Raw genomic sequence first — 17172 nt, 5'->3', positions numbered from 1 at the left:
AGTATAAATTACATATAAATCTCAAGAATCATCCCTAATACATTTTAGAGCACTATTACATCATTTTTTATTATTAACAAAGCTTTATAAATTGCGGAGATCTTTAATCCTTCTTTGTGAGTCTTGTCTTGTGCAAATTTGTTCATCATCAAAACTTCATCTTTTAAATTTCCTAACATTCTTCCCCTTTTTGATGATGATCAAAAACTATCTCCAAGTTTAGGGCTTAAAGCTTTTTAATAATCTGAAAAGGAAAATAACTCATAGGAAGAGAGCATTAGAAAAATAAAAGGATCTCTTTAAAAACTTTAAACAAAATTCTCCCCCTTTTTTGATCATTAGAAAAAAGTTATAGCTTTTGTCTCCCCCTTAATGAAAAGAAATTATGCATAATTAAAATATTTTTAATTAAAGCATGAACATTCTCATTTTATTGAATTTAAAACAAGCATACATTTTATAAAGATAAGCAACAAAACATTCAAAAAGATCTAGAATTCATCACTTCCATCGCTAATGAAGTGTTGTTCTAAGCGTGAGATCCTAGTGTCTAGGTTCCAGAGATGAGTACATATTTCCTCATGGCGAGTGTTTTGGATGTTCATCATTTCATGCTGAAGGCGAGCCATCTCAGTCATTTGTCTAGAAAGACTCTCTAGACTATATTCTTGATTTATTTGAGACGAGCCAGCAACATCTGTGGGGTCAGGCATGGGGTTATCAGCATCTTCTTCTTCTTCTTCTTGAACCCCAGCAGCATTATCAGGATGAACAAAGGAGTTTCCTTGCTTAAGAAATCCCATTTGTCTTAGGGAATTTTCGCCAATCCTGTGGGTTGGGAGCACAGTCTCATAGTGCTTATTGGAGATATCTACCCCTTTATACACGCATATCTGAGAAATAAGGAGTGGATAGGGAAGTGGCGCAGCATCTAACCTTTTCGCCTTGAACATAATTGTTTGGAACAGATGAGGCCAGTTGAGAGGGATGCTTTGCAGTATCCCATACATGATGATAAGGTCCGTCTCAGAGCATTGTGCATGATTGGAACCCCTAGGACAGAGGAGCCAAACTATGAGGTAGTGCAAGAGGCGTTCCTCCATCTTGAGACCTCCAGCAAGATAGAGACGAGCGTTTGGCTGGCGAGGGTTTCGTAGAAAGGATTTGAACACCATTATCTTGTTGAAATTTTCAAAATCATTGGGAACCATTTGGGAATTTTCTAGGACAGGGACCTTTGCCACATTGATCCAGACATCATTGTCCAAGACAATGTCTACCCCTTTGACCCTTGTGGAGAAGATTCCATCACGAACCTTTAAGTTGAAATAAAACACCCGAACAAGATCGGGATAGTACCTTCCACGGAGTTCCATGATGTGTTGAACTCCTTGCTCAATAATAAGATTTGGAAAGGAGAAGTTGTGAGAGATATACCATGCAAGATCAATGAACTTTTGCTTGACAAGCTTTTTCTCCTTCCAAAATTGAGAGAAGGATTGTTGATCTTGATCATCAGAGAGCCAACCTTCCACGGCTGCATCTCTTCTTCGGACATTATTTTCCGAAACTTCGCTAGTTCTTAGGCAATTGGGTTTTCAGTGCTGGCCACGTTTTAATCGATTAAAACTTGGTTTAATCGATTAAAACAGCTTGTGGAAGATTCCCAAAAGTATAAATTACATATAAATCTCAAGAATCATCCCTAATACATTTTAGAGCACTATTACATCATTTTTTATTATTAACAAAGCTTTATAAATTGCAGAGATCTTTAATCCTTCTTTGTGAGTCTTGTCTTGTGCAAATCTGTTTATCATCAAAACTTCATCTTTTAAATTTGCTAACATGTAGAAAACCGTTCCTATTTCCAGAGGTTTTGGACAAACCGCCAGAATTAACAGGAGTTATGCTGAACCGCCCTTATTTTCATGGGTTTTACAGAAAACCACCGGAACTAACCGGGGTTCTGGAGAAATCGCCCCTATTTCTAGGGGTTTTTGGGAAACAACCGGAACTAACTGGGGTTTCTTGGTAACCGCTGAAATTAACTGCATTTGGCAACCAAAACTGCCAGAAATGCTTTAGATCATTTATTTTTTTTTAATCTGAATTGTACTCCATCCTCATGCTTTATCTTTTCTACATAACTTTCCGGTTTGTATAATTTTGTATATCTTAGGATCTACACTCAAGGACACTACCAAAGTAATACCGTGTAATTTCTTTGATTTTATACCATTTATAAAGGATTCACCTTATATCTGCTAATGTCTACACATGCACTTTCTTTTCCAGAAATTTATAAAGTATTAAATTTGCTTGCTGAATTAACAAATGAAGAATCTTAAGTAGGACAAATATTAAATGAAGAACATGAAAAAAATGAAGAACCCAAAATTTGTCTACGATCATAATATTAAATGCAGAACATGGAAAAATGAAGTAATCGAAAAGCAAAATGATAAAGAAAAGGAAATTTAAATTACTTACAAATATGCCTCTATATTTTGTACTTTTTATAGGCACTGAGTACATATATTCATTCATGCACAGGCAAATTGGTTCCAGCTCCAACTCATGCAACTTAAAGATCTATGGCCAGTTAAGATCAGCTGTTTCCTTTGCACCAAAAGGAAATCAACAATAATCAACAGTAATCAAAAGGAAAGCAACTTTTGGTGCCCAAAAGGATCAAATCATAGGAAAACATCTTGAAGCTGTTGTTTAATAGATCAAGAGCAAAACACAAAAATAAACAAGATTAGGCATTTTAGACTCTTGGATGATGATTCTCTTTTATGATATTCAACAGCATATCAGTAGAATATACCTATAACATATGATCATTCAGGTGCAGATAAATTGTTTCCTATTTAACATAAATTGGTTGGTAACAAACTGACCTTGTGGAGCAGAGAATGGTGTCAACTGAAGATGCAGTGGAGTTTGCTGAGGACTCTTCTTCTCTGAGACTTCAGCTCTCAGCGGTGACAATGTGGAGAGTGCATTCCTCAAGCTGCTAGAGGAGATCAATAGTGTAGTGTTTAAAAAGGCTTGAAATATTATAATTGCATCTATGTCTAGTATGGATTTCTATTAAATTTTTGTAATTTTTTAAAGGCTTGAAATCATAAATACATAGTATCAGTATATTGGTACAAACTATGTATTGGATTCCTGAAGCAGATTGAAATACCAGTATCGTTGGCAATTAGTTTGAATAAGATAATAACCATAATCATTAACAAATATAATCAACAAAAATCATTCCAATGAAGTTTTACTAAAAAGCTGCAAGAATAGCATAGTAAGAAAATATAATCATGCCTTATCTCTCACTGCACGGGTTTACATGTGATGGAAACCCATAAAACGAGTATTGAAAATGCACCAATTAAATGGCTCCTCTCATCTTCCAGTAAATCCAAACATTATTACTCGAGTAAATTGGCATACCATTTAAGTTAGAAATCATACATAGAATGGATCTATTTTGACTTGATAATAAACTTAGTTCGACATGAACGACATTCAGTGAAATCAAGTTATAAGCCTCTGCAAGATCAGGAAGAATAAGCCTTAATAAATTGTTTTTCATCAACATGTCATAATCAAACTTTCAACTCTCATTCTCATTTAACTTGTTCCAAACATCACAAACTCTTAATAAAATGCCTGCATTAATTATTTCTTTTATGTTTATTCAAAACTCACGTTTAGATTCTTAACACTTTGAAATATATACACGATTTGGCAACTGTAGATTGGTTTTAATTTTGTGAACACACAAGTTCATGATTTAAGTGTGGATTTCCTAGCTTCAAAGTAAAAACAATATCTATACATTGAAGGCCCTAGAATAAATGACTGAAGATGAACGAAGAAAAAAAAATGGAAAACTTCAATTATGAATGGTTAGACATGTAAAATGATGATGTAATAAATACTACAATTTAGCATTATTACTATTAAAGTGTAATGCAAATTCTAGAATAATGTAGAAACTCCTAAAAAAAAGAAATGTAACGCAACTTCTAGTATATTGTACAAAAGTCTAAGATAGGAAGAAAAATGAAGAATATTCTACATAGGTAAAAATCTAGAACATGCCACATTAGTTATCGCTAGTATGTTCTAGAATATTCTATGGGTCTATAAATACCCATGAACTCTACCATTTGATACATGTATACAAGAAGTCAACATCTACAACAACTAAGACAACTACAACACTTCTTCCAACTACTACTTCTACATTCTACTATCTTTACATTTTCTCTACCTTATCAACTACTCCTTTCACAACCTTAATATACTAACAATGGTACCAGAACTACGTTCGGTCATCTACTGGGCATAGATAAAATTTTCAACTACCTTAAACAAAACTATAACTCCATTTTGTACTACCTCAAAAATATTTTCTCAACTCATGGCAACTACCAATCAAACATCATCAATTTCAGTACCTACTTTCACAAGAGAAAATTATGATTTCTGGAGTGTCAAAATGAAGGCATTCTTCCGCTCTCAAGATTTATGGGACATCATAGAAGAAGGATTCACTATTCCAGAAGACACCTCCACTCTTACTGCAGCTTGAAAGAAGGAGTTGAAGGAAAACAAGCAGAAGGATTCAAGGGCTTTATTTGTTCTTCAACCAGCAGTTGATGACACAATTTTTCCAAGGATAATTGGTGCCACCAGTGCAAAGCAAGCTTGGAACACAATACAAGAGGAGTTTCAAGAAAGTGACGGGGTACGCAAAGTTAAACTTCATTCTGTAAGACGAGAATTTGAATTATTAAGAATGAAAGAATCTGAGACCGTCAAAGACTATTATTCTAGAATAAAAGAAATAGTTAGTCAGATGAGAGCCTGTGGGGAAAATATTCTTGACAAAAAGATTGTTGAGAAAATTTTAATTTCTATTCCCCAAATATATGATCCAATCGCAACTGCGATTGAACAAACAAAAGATTTGGCTACATTGTCAGTAACACAACTAATGGGCTCTCTTGAAGCTTATGAACAAAGATTGAAAAGGCATGAAGAAGACTCAGTTGAAATGCCTTTCAATCAAAACTAAAATTGCGATCTCAGAAAGAATGTGAAGGAAATAAAAGTATAGGAGAATGATAAGCTGTCGTTGAAGCTATCAAATTAATACTACTTTTCAAGGCAACTTCAGTATTGCCTAGTAGTATTCAAGAGAGTAGATAGAGCTAAAGTAACCCTAAGTCGTGTCCCAACAAACACGGAATTGCTTTCGAATATCTGACTCTTATGAGTATTATGCAATGCTTATGAGTAATGATTAAAAGTGAGAATATTTAAAGAATGTGTTAGAACAAAGAGGAAACCTAAAAACAATTATAAAGAAACAGGCTATACTACTGCTTTTCCAAAATAGATTCATCATCGGTTATTGACAGATCATTGTTCAAACACATAATGATGCAAAAATCTTTGTTTCTAATATGATAGAGAGATGAAAGACATAGAGAGAGAAAAACTTAAATCAATAATCAAAATAAACAATTGCATTAATTCACTTAACCTCAGACTCCATAATGAAATTACAGCATAATAGCCCTAGGAGCTTAGCTCTCCATGAATGGAGTGAAACACATAATGAAAGAAAAGTGAGAGGAGTGGTGGCCGCTTGAATGAAGCTCCCCTGGGTCTCTTTATATAGGCTTGATTGGGCTTGGACTCTGAATATTCAGTTGATAGAATCTTTTATCTTATATCTTCCAAATAACTAAAAGATTTAGATAATTAACATTATTTGGAAGATATTTTCTGTTGATATTCCCCAATTAAATTAATTCAACAACTGAATTTTATCTTTTAGTTTTTCTAAACTTTCCAAAATTACATAACAACCCCTAAAATTTCCTCTATCTGCACTTAAACCCCTTTTTAATTTCTGAAATTGCACATTGCCCCCCTGTTGACCAACTTTGACCAGACTGAAGCAGTGTTGAACAGCTTTGACTCATATGGACGCAGCCAATGAGAATCAGACACGTGTCAGCCCCTTTTCTACCCTAAAATTAGGGTTTGCCAGATTGGGGAAAAACCTTGCTCCTTCCCCTGCGCTGCGCCGTCATGGAGGGAGTGAAGAACTCGCATGGTTTCTTCAAGGCGCGATTGCTTCTGCGATTACTGGGTTTATTGTAGGTCTGGTTTTGATGCAGGTTTTGATGCGGTGATGGAGGAGTCGCGACGGCCATGGTGCGAATTGGGTTTCTGACAGTTGCGGCCTTGATGGATGATGATGGCTGCGCGATGATGGAGAAGTGATGCCTCTCGCAGATGATGGAGGTGCTGCCATGGTTGCACGACGGCTTGCTGGTGGCTGTGCTTGAGAAGATGAAGGTGGTTGTGCGATGTCTGTGGAGATGCAATTGTTGAGCATTTGCGAAGACGGAAGGTGCTGCTTGCGGTGCGACGCGAGGGGATAGCACTCGAGGAAGATGATGGTGGCCGGCGTGGTTGCAGAAAGAATGGTGCGTGGAGATGGTGGCGGCATGGTGACAACGAGGATGGTGGTGGCGAGATCGTGGTGGCTGGTACTAGAGGGTTCTCTTCGTTTTCTGAATTTGCAGGTGATGAAGATGAAGATGAACGGTGTGCGGCGGCATGAATGGTTGCCATGGAGTCTCACGACGACGTGGTGGTCCGGCGAGATGCGAAACCGTGATGGTGGTCAGTGGCTGTTTCGGTGATTGGCCGTCGCGGCGTCTTGCGACATTGACGACGGCTTGCAGAAGTTGACGGCTAGGGTTTCATTGCAAAGGGAAATTAGGGTTTCAGTGTGGAAGATGATGACGTGACAAGAAGATGAGGTGGCATGTTCTGATTGGATCTGGTTTAATTAGTGGTAGGAGGGGTGTGTGTAGGAAACTTAGGAGGTGTATTCAGAATAGGGTTACTGTTTGGCTTAGTGTTGGGCCAGAAGTGTATGTAGGGAATTTTGGGAGGTGCAAGGGTAAAGACTGCCTGTTTGGCCCATTTGTATATTATTTTCCAAATAAAACCTGATTTTGGGCTTTAAATTGTAATTTGGACCAATAAACTTATAATTTCAGCTGCACAAATAAATATTAGAACATCCAAGAATAATTTATGCAATTAAAATCACTTTTTAAGCCCTTTTTATTTCCAAACACGCTAAATCTAATAATCACAAATCCTCTACAAATCAATCATTTAAGCACAAATATTCTATCAAAAATTTTAATTTTAAAGCATAAATGCGGACATAAATATGCATGTGAAGGAAATAAAAGTAAAGGAAAAATTTCTAGAAATAAAGAAAATTCTAGAAGTTTCTCTATGACTTATCAAGGAAAATATCCTCCATGTGGCATCTGTAAAAGGACAACTCACTTGGAAAAAGATTGTTGACATCATGGAAAACCTCAATGCTACTATTGCAAGAAATTTGGTCACATAGAAAAGTATTGTTGTAATAAAAATAAACATCAAGCAAACTTTGCGAAAGAAGATAATCAGGAGAAACTCTTATTTTACGCCAATCAAGAATCTCCTAGTGGAGAAGGAATTTGGTACTTGGATAGTGGATGCAACAATCACATGGCGAAAGATCAAAGCATCTTCAAAGACATTGATAANNCTGTCAATGTCAAAGTTCGGCTAGGAAATGGCACCACAGTGGAGTCTCGAGGCAAAGGAACTGTCATGGTGGAGACAAAGAAAGGTACGAAATTCATCAAGGATGTTTTACTAGTTCCTAATCTTAAAGAGAATCTTTTAAGTATTGGCCAAATGACGGAAAATGAATATTCTCTTCATTTTAAGAAAGATACATGCAAAATTTATGACAGTAAAATGATAGAAATTGGCCAAGTAAAAATGGAGAAGAGAAATAGAAGCTTTCCTATAAGCTTCAAACCTGGAACTAATATTGCCATGAAGGTAGAAGTTGATGACTCATGGCTTTGGCATAGGAGATTTGGCCACTTTAACACACATGCCTTAAAGCTTCTATATAAGAAAAACATGATGAGAGATCTTCCACGCTTGAAGGAGAATAATGAATCATGCGAAGGATGTCTCCTCGGCAAACAACACCGATTACCATTCTCGACAAACAAAGCATGGAGAGCAAAAGACTTATTGGAGTTGATTCATACCAATGTTTGCAGACCAATGAGAACGCCTTCACATCACAACAACAGGTATTTCATCCTCTTCATTGATGACTTCTCTAGAATGACATGGGTCTATTTCTTAAAGGCAAAATCAGAAGTCTTCAGAGTATTCAAGAAATTTAAGGCCCTTGTTGAGAAGCAAAGTGGAAAACAAATAAAAGTACTTAGAAGTGATCGTGGCAAGGAGTACACATCTCACGAGTTTGACAAATTCTGTGAAGATGAAGGCATAGAACGACAACTTACAGTTGCATATACTCCACAATAAAATGGCGTGTCAGAAAGAAAGAATCGCACAGTTATGGAGATGGCAAGATCAATGCTAAAAGAGAAAAACACGCCTAACACTTTTTGGCTAAAGCAGTCTACACTGCAATTTACATTCTAAACAGATGTCCAACTAAGGCAGTCAAAGACAAGACTCCTATTGAAGCTTGGAGTGGGAGAAAGTCATCAGCTAAGCACCTACGAGTATTTGGGTCTATTTGCTACATACATGTTCCTGATCAAAGGAGGCACAAGCTTGAAGACAAGACTATACGAGGAATATTCTTGGGATATAGCACACANTCAAAAGGCTATCGAGTCTACAACCTACAAACAAAAAAGCTCATCATNAGTCGAGATGTTGAAGTTGATGAAAATGCTTCTTGGAATTGGGAAGAAAAAGTTGTTAAAAGCAACATTTTACTTCCAATGCATCAGTCTCAAGAAGAAACTCAAGAAGAAGCAGAAAATTCAGGTACGCTTTCTCCACCTCCACAACAACAAGATTCTTCACCTGAATCTAGTCCAAGAAGAGTAAGATCTTTGGTAGACATATATGAAACTTGCAATATGGCCATGATTGAGCCTAACTGTTATGAAGAAGCATCAAAGCAAGAATTATGGTCAAGGAAATGGAGGATGAAGATCAAATTGAAGATATGTTACTAAGGCCAAGATTTGAACTACTGCGCACAATACTTGGAGTTACCGAATTTGCATTAAGGAGGAGTATTAAAGTGTAATGCAAATTCTAGAATAATGTAGAAACTCCTAAGATAGAAGAAAAGAAATGTAACACAAGTTCTAGAATATTGTAGAAAAGTCTAAGATAGGAAGAAAAATGAAGAATATTCTACATCGGTAAAAATCTAGAACATTCCACATTAGTTATGGCTAGTATGTTCTAGAATATTCTTTGGGTCTATAAATACCCATGAACTCTACCATTTGATACATGTAAACAAGAAGCCAACATCTACAACAACAAAGACAACTACAACACTTCTTCCAACTATTACTTCTACATTCTACTATCTTCATATTTTCTCTACATTTTCTCTACTTTATCAACTACTCCTTTCATAACCTCAATATACTAACAATTACTATGCAAATGAAACTTCCCCTAAGTTATAATGTAATAAATAGAGATCTCATGATTCCATATTAATGTATGGTTGCAGAAAAAAATGAGCATTCCTGCAACACTTTCTAGAGTCTTGAAATACATTCCTTGGTTTTTCTTTTAAGACATTAGCAACTACATTGCTTACACACAATGAACTAGCACAAAAACAAAGGTCAGAGTCTCGCTTGTAGGGGTGTGTGATTTGTCATCGTTAGGAAATATCCAAAATAATGAGGTTTCACTGTACTCTTTGACACTAAAGATAGACACAAAAAAAAGTAAAAGGTCCCACGCAGCACACCACATCACACTTTATGTGTATTGTCTGTTTTCAAAGTTAGTGTGAGAATCAATTGTCTGATAATATTTTCATATAATCAGAGTAGACACAAATAAACAAATCGACATCGCGTATGATTATCACCAGATAAGTTATAAAGATAAGTTATAAAGTCGTTCACAACACCTTAAGAAGAAGGAATTCCTCGATAAGAAAAAAATTATCTACCAAATAATATGAGCTTCTTGGTCTTGTAGTAGCGAGCAAGACGGTGGATTCTGCTCTCCACTGGAATCAACCTAAACTTTGAGTCCTTGTCCTTTCTGTTTCTCTCCAGATGCTTCCTAATAGAAACTGTCTTCTTAATCAAATGGTACAAATCCTCTGGAATTTCAGGCGCAAGTCCTGAAAACAAATACCAAAACATTTTTCATCATTACTATTAGTGAGGTAACTATAAACACATTTTCATTTTATCATTCACACTTCAAGTAGCACGAAGCACGAACCAGAAAAATTAGGGCTTAGACCTCGACGCTCGCCCTTGCCCAAGGTTGATGAAGGCAGAGTCCTCGCCGCCTCGTCCTTGTTGCCACGGCCTCAACGCTCAGCCCAAGGTTGATGAAGCACGAAGCAGAAATGAACACAGGAAAGACTGATGAAGGCAACGGGGAGAGATGCTCCACGAACACGTAGGAGGAGAGGATTTTGATGAAGGCAGGGAGGGAGGGAATTAGGGTTTAGAAAGAAAGGTGAGGGTAGGTGAATCAGAAATGAATTAGAAATGAAGGTGTGGGAGGTACATTAAGGATCGCAAAAAATTATTATAAAGTAATATATATTTCAGGGACGGTTTCCTTAGTGACCACAAGAAAATATTTTTTTTTAAAAAAAAAGAAAACCTACCTACGATTTTAACTCTAAACCGCGGGAACATATTCATGGTTTATAAAACCGCAAGAAAAAATACCCCTAAAATTAATTAATTTTGTAGTGTGGACAAAGTCAATAATTTATCTCATTTTTATGAGTTATTGACATTGGAGAAGAGAACATGTTATTCTCTATGAAACATGAAAATTGTGGTCGAAAGATCTCACATATTCTCATGTGATATTTCCAGTTATTTTATCTTATAAACTAATTGTGCATACATATTATGAGAGAAACACCATTGTTGAAGAATGAAAATATGTTATAACCAATATAACATTTAATATTCCATTCTTTCATAATATATTTTCTGAGTACCCAATCTTTACTCTCACGTTATTATAAAACTTTGCATCATTAAAATTAAAATATATTTGTACAAAAATTGGTCCTGCACTTCCCAGCTAAGATAATGTTATTCCCTAGAGTGAGTTTGTTGTCAGATTTTCATATTGATTTGAGAATTCTTTCCTCAAAATGTCTAAATCACCCATTAGCTTTCGGGAATTCATTTCCCATATCTTTGCTTCTGCCCGTAGCTCTTCAGTTGTGTCTTCTGCAGGTTCTAAACGATTATTGGAAGCATTTGTTGTTTTAGAATACAATGAACCAATATCTTGTATATTCTGGGAAACAAATGAAGAATCATTTGACTGAGAAGAATTTACAGGGTAATCGTGATGGGATACACTTTTGTAGGAGCTGGACAAAAATCACTCTTCCCTCACAATTCGCTTCCACATTCAGCTTCCACAGGAAATTCACTGTCTGCCTCTCCTTCTCAATAGGCGTTGCTTTCTTCGGTGATGACCCTTATGTTCTACTCCCCAACATCGACGTCACTTAGTTACTTACCTTCACCCCTCTATTAGTTAACTCTGTCAGCACAGCTTCCGCTTTCTCCCAAGGAGAATCCTCCACTGAGTATTTCATCGGCCTAAAATTCATCAGAGTCGACGAAAAAGTTGTGCCCCTTAACACGACTTTGCTATCCATAAATAACGATGGCGTTAACTTATACACTGTGTTGGAGGCTTCGATCTTCAAAGCAGTGACAAAGGCTTTTGTAAAAGCGTCTGCTGCGAGGAATATAACGAGGGTGGCTGGTGTGGCACCGTTTGAAGTGTGTTTCAGCAGTGAGAACGTTGTGGGCACTCGGTTAGGGGTGATGTGCCAACCATTGAACTTGTTCTGCACAACCACAAGACGATTAGGAGGATTTTCAGAGCGAACTCAATGGTGAGTGTGAGCGATGAGGTGCTTTGTCTAAGGTTTGTGAATGGTGGTGAGAAGCCGAGGACTTTGATTGTGATTGATGGGTATCAACTTGAGGATAATCTCTTGCAGTTTGATTTGGCCGCTTCAAGGATGGGTTTCAGTTCTTTACTCTTCAAAAGTCGAACTATATTATTGTAAATTTTTAATAATGATTGCCTGATTTATATTTAAAATTCAATTTAATTAATTTGCTTATATCTCTATCAATGGAACATCATCCTTTTTCCATATGTACTCTATATTTATGTAATATTGTACAAACTAACTACATTATTGAGTTCAACTAAATTATCGAATTCAAAATGGGAATTGAATTTTCTGACAAGCAAAAATGTTGAAACTCAAAATAAAAATTGAATTATCTTAAATAATAGAGTAATTATTTTCTTTTATTCTTCTTTTAAGCTTTTTTACTAAGTAAGGATAACTAGTAAAGGATAACTTTTGTTATTAATATTTTAATAAAAATATACTTATTGTAATGTTTGATTTGGTATTACTAATTTTACAAGATTTATGGAATTTATAAACTCACTTGTTACAACCTTTCCCAAATCTGAATAATATGATTTCATAAAAAACATATTTTCTTATAGAGAATCTATATAAAAGAAGATTACCATGATTAGTTAATGAAAGGGTTACATTTTTTTTCTTACAAATGTTATCATACAATAATAATAACAATTTAATACAACTAACTTTTTAATCTTAAGTATTATAATATGAAAACCACAAAAAATAACCGAAATTAACTACTCTTGTATGTCTAGAATCGTTAATAAAAAATATGTATAAGATGCATTATAAATCAAATCTGATATTAACTTTTCAAAAATAATCAGTTATTAGAAAACCTAATCTGCAGAATCCTAAACGCAGATGTTGGAATTGAAAATACCAATTTGCCGGCAGTTTTAATAACAAAACCGTAGTTAGTTTATTTTATTTATATTTTTAAAATTAATTTTCAGCTGTTATTTTAGTAAACTGGCGGTAAACATTAGCTCAGAAAACAATAAGCCCAAATACTTAACCTGTGAATGAATTAGGTCATTCGTCCCGCTCCCAGTTTTGCTTTTAATGAAGTTTTCAAACTAAAAAGACCAACAACCGTTCGCACACCTTGGGGAACCCATCTAATCGGAACCGAGAGTTGTCGACTCCGTCGCCATTGACGTCGCCGCAGATATGGCTATCGAGAGTTTTGAACCCGCCGTCGTTGGCTCAACCTTGAACAGTGAGTCCAACCGGAAGCGGAATAGAGAGAACAACAATGACGAAATTCGAAGAAGCAGAACATGGAACATCAAAGCGCGTCAAATAGGGTTTCATAAAGTTTCGCCTCGCCGTCTCCGTTGGCTATCGTGGCCGCCAAATAGGCTTTGTCTTTGCCCCTGGAACCGGTGGATGCATCAAGGCGCGCACCTCCTCCTACGCCACGCTCACCGTTGACAGATTTGAGGTTTTCTACGATGCATTCTACTTTATCGAAGATGTCGCTAAGGGTGTGATTCCATTTGACACTGAGTCGCGAGATGAAAAGAAGTTGGGGCTTTTCTTTTTCACTGTTCCTTTGAAAAAGAAGTTGAATATATTGTATCTATCTGGAGGTTGGTTGTTGTCTAAAGTATTGTATTGGTCTTTTAATTTTGTCGAGGTTGTTGGATCGTTAGCAATTAGTGTAAAATATTCCTACAATAATGTAATTTCTTTTGCAGGAAATGGAATTCGGTCACTCGTTTAGACAAAGCAATTTCAACATAAATATGTGAGTTAACGAGTTGATTCTTCTAGATGTTAATTACTTTCTATTTTTACTCATTCAAATTAAATCATCTCAGTCAACTACTACTTTCTGCAATCTCTGTGGCTTCTTCCTTTACTGTTTAATGATGCTTACATATGGTATTGTTTGAACCATTATTTGTTATGGCTTTTCTCCTTAGGGGTTTTTAGGTCATAATGTATGTTATGTTAGGTCATGCCTTTAACTTAAGTGTAAATTAGTTTATAGCAATTTGGTTTACAACTCAATATAGTTCTTTATGTTTAATTTTTAGGTTTAATACATCTTTTGGTCCCACTTTTTGGGACTTTTGTTTAAAATGGTCTCATCTTTGGAAAAAATTCACTTTGGTCTCATATTTGATAAAATTTTGTTCAAAATAGTCCTTATGGCAGACGACGTTAAATTTCTAACGGTGTAGATGCTGACGTGGCAAACTATTATCTATCTGTATCCAATTTAAATGACGTGGCTGTATGGACAATATTTAAGGGTAATTAAAAACCCCTAATAAAAAATAAATTAGGAAATTAGGGTAATTGAAAAACCCCAACCCTAATTGTTCGTCAATTGTCGTGATTGGTGTGGCAAACTTTCCATCACTGGAAAAATTGAGAATGTGTTGTATAACCCATCATTGAAACAATCTCAGATTACAAAAATACAACCATTACTAGTGTTTCAAACAGTCATACTGATTTTGTAATTAGCAACTATATGTAAAGTGAGCTTCAACCTCATTGTGCAACACAGATTGACCTCCCACCACCTAAGACAATCATATCACACTTTCAAAATACAAAGGAGCATTCGACGAACAAATGTTTGATGTTTTTCACCTTGGTAACATAACCTTTACACAACTCTCCATCTTATTGAATGATGTTTCGCTTCCAAAATTTTGAAGGGATGGGATTATGTCCAGCAATGGTTTTCAGACAAAAGCTTAGACCTTTGGAGGAGTACATTGTTTCCATAAAAATTTTAAACTAATTGAAAAACCCCAACCCTAATTGTTCGCCTCCTGTCTTACACAACCAAAAACCCCGCAACAAAAAAATGATATTTAACACACAATACAATGCACTACAACAGCAAATAAACAACTTTTTATACTACCCAATCGCGACAATTGACAAACAATTAGGGTTGGGGTTTTTCAATTACCCTAATTTCCTAATTTGTTTTTAATTAGAGGTTTTTTAATTACCCTTAAATATTGTCAAACAACCACGTCATTTAAATTGGGCACAGATGGATAATAGTTTGCCATTCCAGCATCTGCACCGTTAGAAATTTAACGCAGTTTGTCATAGGGACCATTTTGAACAAAATTTAATCAAATATGGGACCAAAGTGAATTTTTTCCAAAGGTGGGACCATTTTGAACAAAAGCCCCAAAAGGTGAGACCAAAAGATGTATTAAAACTAATTTTTAACCTGATCTTTTCATTTCTTGATCTACAGTGGATACAGCTAAGAAGTGGCATGTGCCTCCCATCATGACTATCTTCAGTCTAACCTCTCAAAGAACATAACAAACGAGAAGAATTCTTTCTTATGATATATTAATTTCTTTCCTCAAACACTTAACACCAGACACAACTCCAACCTCTTAATGCACTGTCTAATCTCAATAGCACACTACAATCACATTTCTCTATGCTTCTCTTTTCATCAAATCAAACTTAAGTTCACTCTCTCTATCTCTCTAATGACTCTCTTTTAAAATCTATTATAAAAGAATATGTTTAATGTTCATCTTCATCAATCATACTCTAAAATTGACTATGGCAAGTTAACAAATTTAATCTCATGTTTAGTGATAATTTACTTAATTTATATTTATATATAAATACTATTTCAACAAGCCTTTGTTTTAATAAGTAAACTATGAAAGTGAGGTTTTGACCGAAAGAAAAAGGGGAAATAATATTTCTTTTTATTCTCTTTTTCTTATCTTATACTATTAATGAATGTTGTAATTTTTAATTATTTATGTCGTTATAAAACTTCAAACTAGATGAAAACAATGTTAATATCAATTGTATTAATAGAAAATGAGAAAGTATGAACAATTGGAAATGGATTGGATAATCCTTTTGAAAATTTCCACAATAAGATTGGATAATCGAATGTTAAAACAAATGTGAAAGATTATAAAAAGTATTGACAAATGAACTAAGATAATAAATTGACATGTGTTTAATCAATTATTTAAAGTAAATTAATTATCCCTATCCAGTTAGAATTTATAATTTTGTTATTCGGTGAGAGCTTGTATGGTGGAATAGAATGAAAATGAGGAACCGAAAGAGTGGTTTTAACATGAGCAGGGTATCTAAAGAGTTATATGCACCTGCTCTTGGTGGGATTATATTTGTTAGAAGTTGGTTCTAGGCCTAACTCAACCCCCACAAAACCGGCTTTTAAGGTGAGGTCTGCACCCCACTTATATATTATAAATTGACCTTATCTCTAGTCGATGTGAGACTTCCAACACACCCCCTCACGCCGAGGTATATACATCTCGAGCGTGAGACTAGATATTAATGGGTGGTCCGATAACGGCCCAATAGCGGGTGGAACAATATGCCCAACAAATCGCTAGAATAGGCTCTAACCATAACTCTGATACCATGTTAGAAGTGGGTTCTAGGCCTAACTCAACCCCACAAAATCGGCTTGTAAGGTGAGGTCTGCACCCCACTTATATATTATAAATTGGCCTTATCTCTAGTCGATGTGGGACTTGAAACAATATTGTCTATTGGAACAAGACTATCAGTAGATGATTTTGCTCTTGCAATTAAGATGTAAGAATTTCATTATTACTTTCTTTGTAGTGACATGAACATATAAAAATAAAACATAGACGTCTATGGCCCTCGAGTTTGGTGAACCTAATTAATTATAGGCACATAGATGTCGCTTCCTCTGAACCCCGACGTCTAAATTGAAGATTTTTTGTCTTCCCGCCTTCCATTCAGGTCGTAGACGTCGCTGTTTGGCTACGTGACATCTAAGCGCCTAGGAATTAGGTGAAGTGCATTAATTGCAGCCCCATAGACGTCGGCCCCCCGTGAACACTGACGTCAATGGATTGTCCTCTCACCAACCTCAGACCATTAGACGCCGGTTTGCGTCAATGTCGACGTCTACAGTGTAATAGACGTCGCCTTTGCCTAAAACTGGCATCTAGGTTAGCAAGCTATTTACGATAATGCCACTGTCCACTCATATATGTCCGGTTACCAACAAACCGATGTCTATTGGGTGACGTTAAACAGCGTTTTTGCACTAGTGTAAG

The 17172-nt window shown here is 35.7% G+C and overlaps 1 protein-coding gene, 1 long non-coding RNA gene and 1 pseudogene across 12 annotated transcripts in view; 2 read left to right on the top strand and 1 right to left on the bottom strand.

The window, feature by feature from the left end:
* LOC106778320 overlaps window positions 1-10656 on the bottom strand; it is a 13403-nt gene extending 2747 nt beyond the window's left edge. Inside the window, exons 1-6 of one of the 11 annotated variants that reach the window (XR_002666164.1) lie at window positions 10372-10656; window positions 10049-10267; window positions 8878-9043; window positions 8683-8780; window positions 2907-3019; window positions 2494-2720 (exon numbers count right to left, since the gene is read on the bottom strand). This is a non-coding gene — a long non-coding RNA (uncharacterized LOC106778320). Of the gene's footprint in view, window positions 1-26; window positions 245-2493; window positions 2721-2906; window positions 3023-8682; window positions 8781-8877; window positions 9044-10048; window positions 10268-10371 lie in introns of those variants that run through there. The other 10 variants (XR_002666163.1, XR_002666162.1, XR_002666166.1 and 7 more) reach the window with 10 other exon arrangements.
* A 743-nt stretch (window positions 10657-11399) lies between these two features.
* Window positions 11400-12211, top strand: LOC106778318 (annotated as a pseudogene).
* A 1053-nt stretch (window positions 12212-13264) lies between these two features.
* On the top strand, window positions 13265-13830 carry LOC111240667. Its single transcript, XM_022776151.1, has 2 exons — window positions 13265-13294; window positions 13401-13830. Exons 1-2 carry the CDS (start codon window positions 13265-13267, stop codon window positions 13818-13820), a joined length of 450 nt encoding a protein of 149 aa, XP_022631872.1. The 3' UTR covers window positions 13821-13830.
* Window positions 13831-17172: the final 3342 nt, after the last annotated feature.

This window comes from Vigna radiata, unplaced genomic scaffold (genome assembly GCF_000741045.1).
Source record: "Vigna radiata var. radiata cultivar VC1973A unplaced genomic scaffold, Vradiata_ver6 scaffold_409, whole genome shotgun sequence".
In the NCBI taxonomy this organism is placed as follows: Eukaryota; Viridiplantae; Streptophyta; class Magnoliopsida; order Fabales; family Fabaceae; genus Vigna; species Vigna radiata.
The sequence above is the reverse complement of the archived record's forward strand: the minus strand, read 5'-3'. Positions and strand labels throughout refer to the sequence as shown.

What these genes read in the sequence shown, in the direction of transcription:
- LOC111240667 (XM_022776151.1), top strand. Translation starts at nt 13,265, where the DNA reads ATGGCTATCGAGAGTTTTGAACCCGCCGTC. An exon ending in AGAGTTTTGAACCCGCCGTC is followed by an intron (nt 13,295 to 13,400) that starts GTTGGCTCAACC and finishes CGCGTCAAATAG; the next exon opens with GGTTTCATAAAGTTTCGCCT.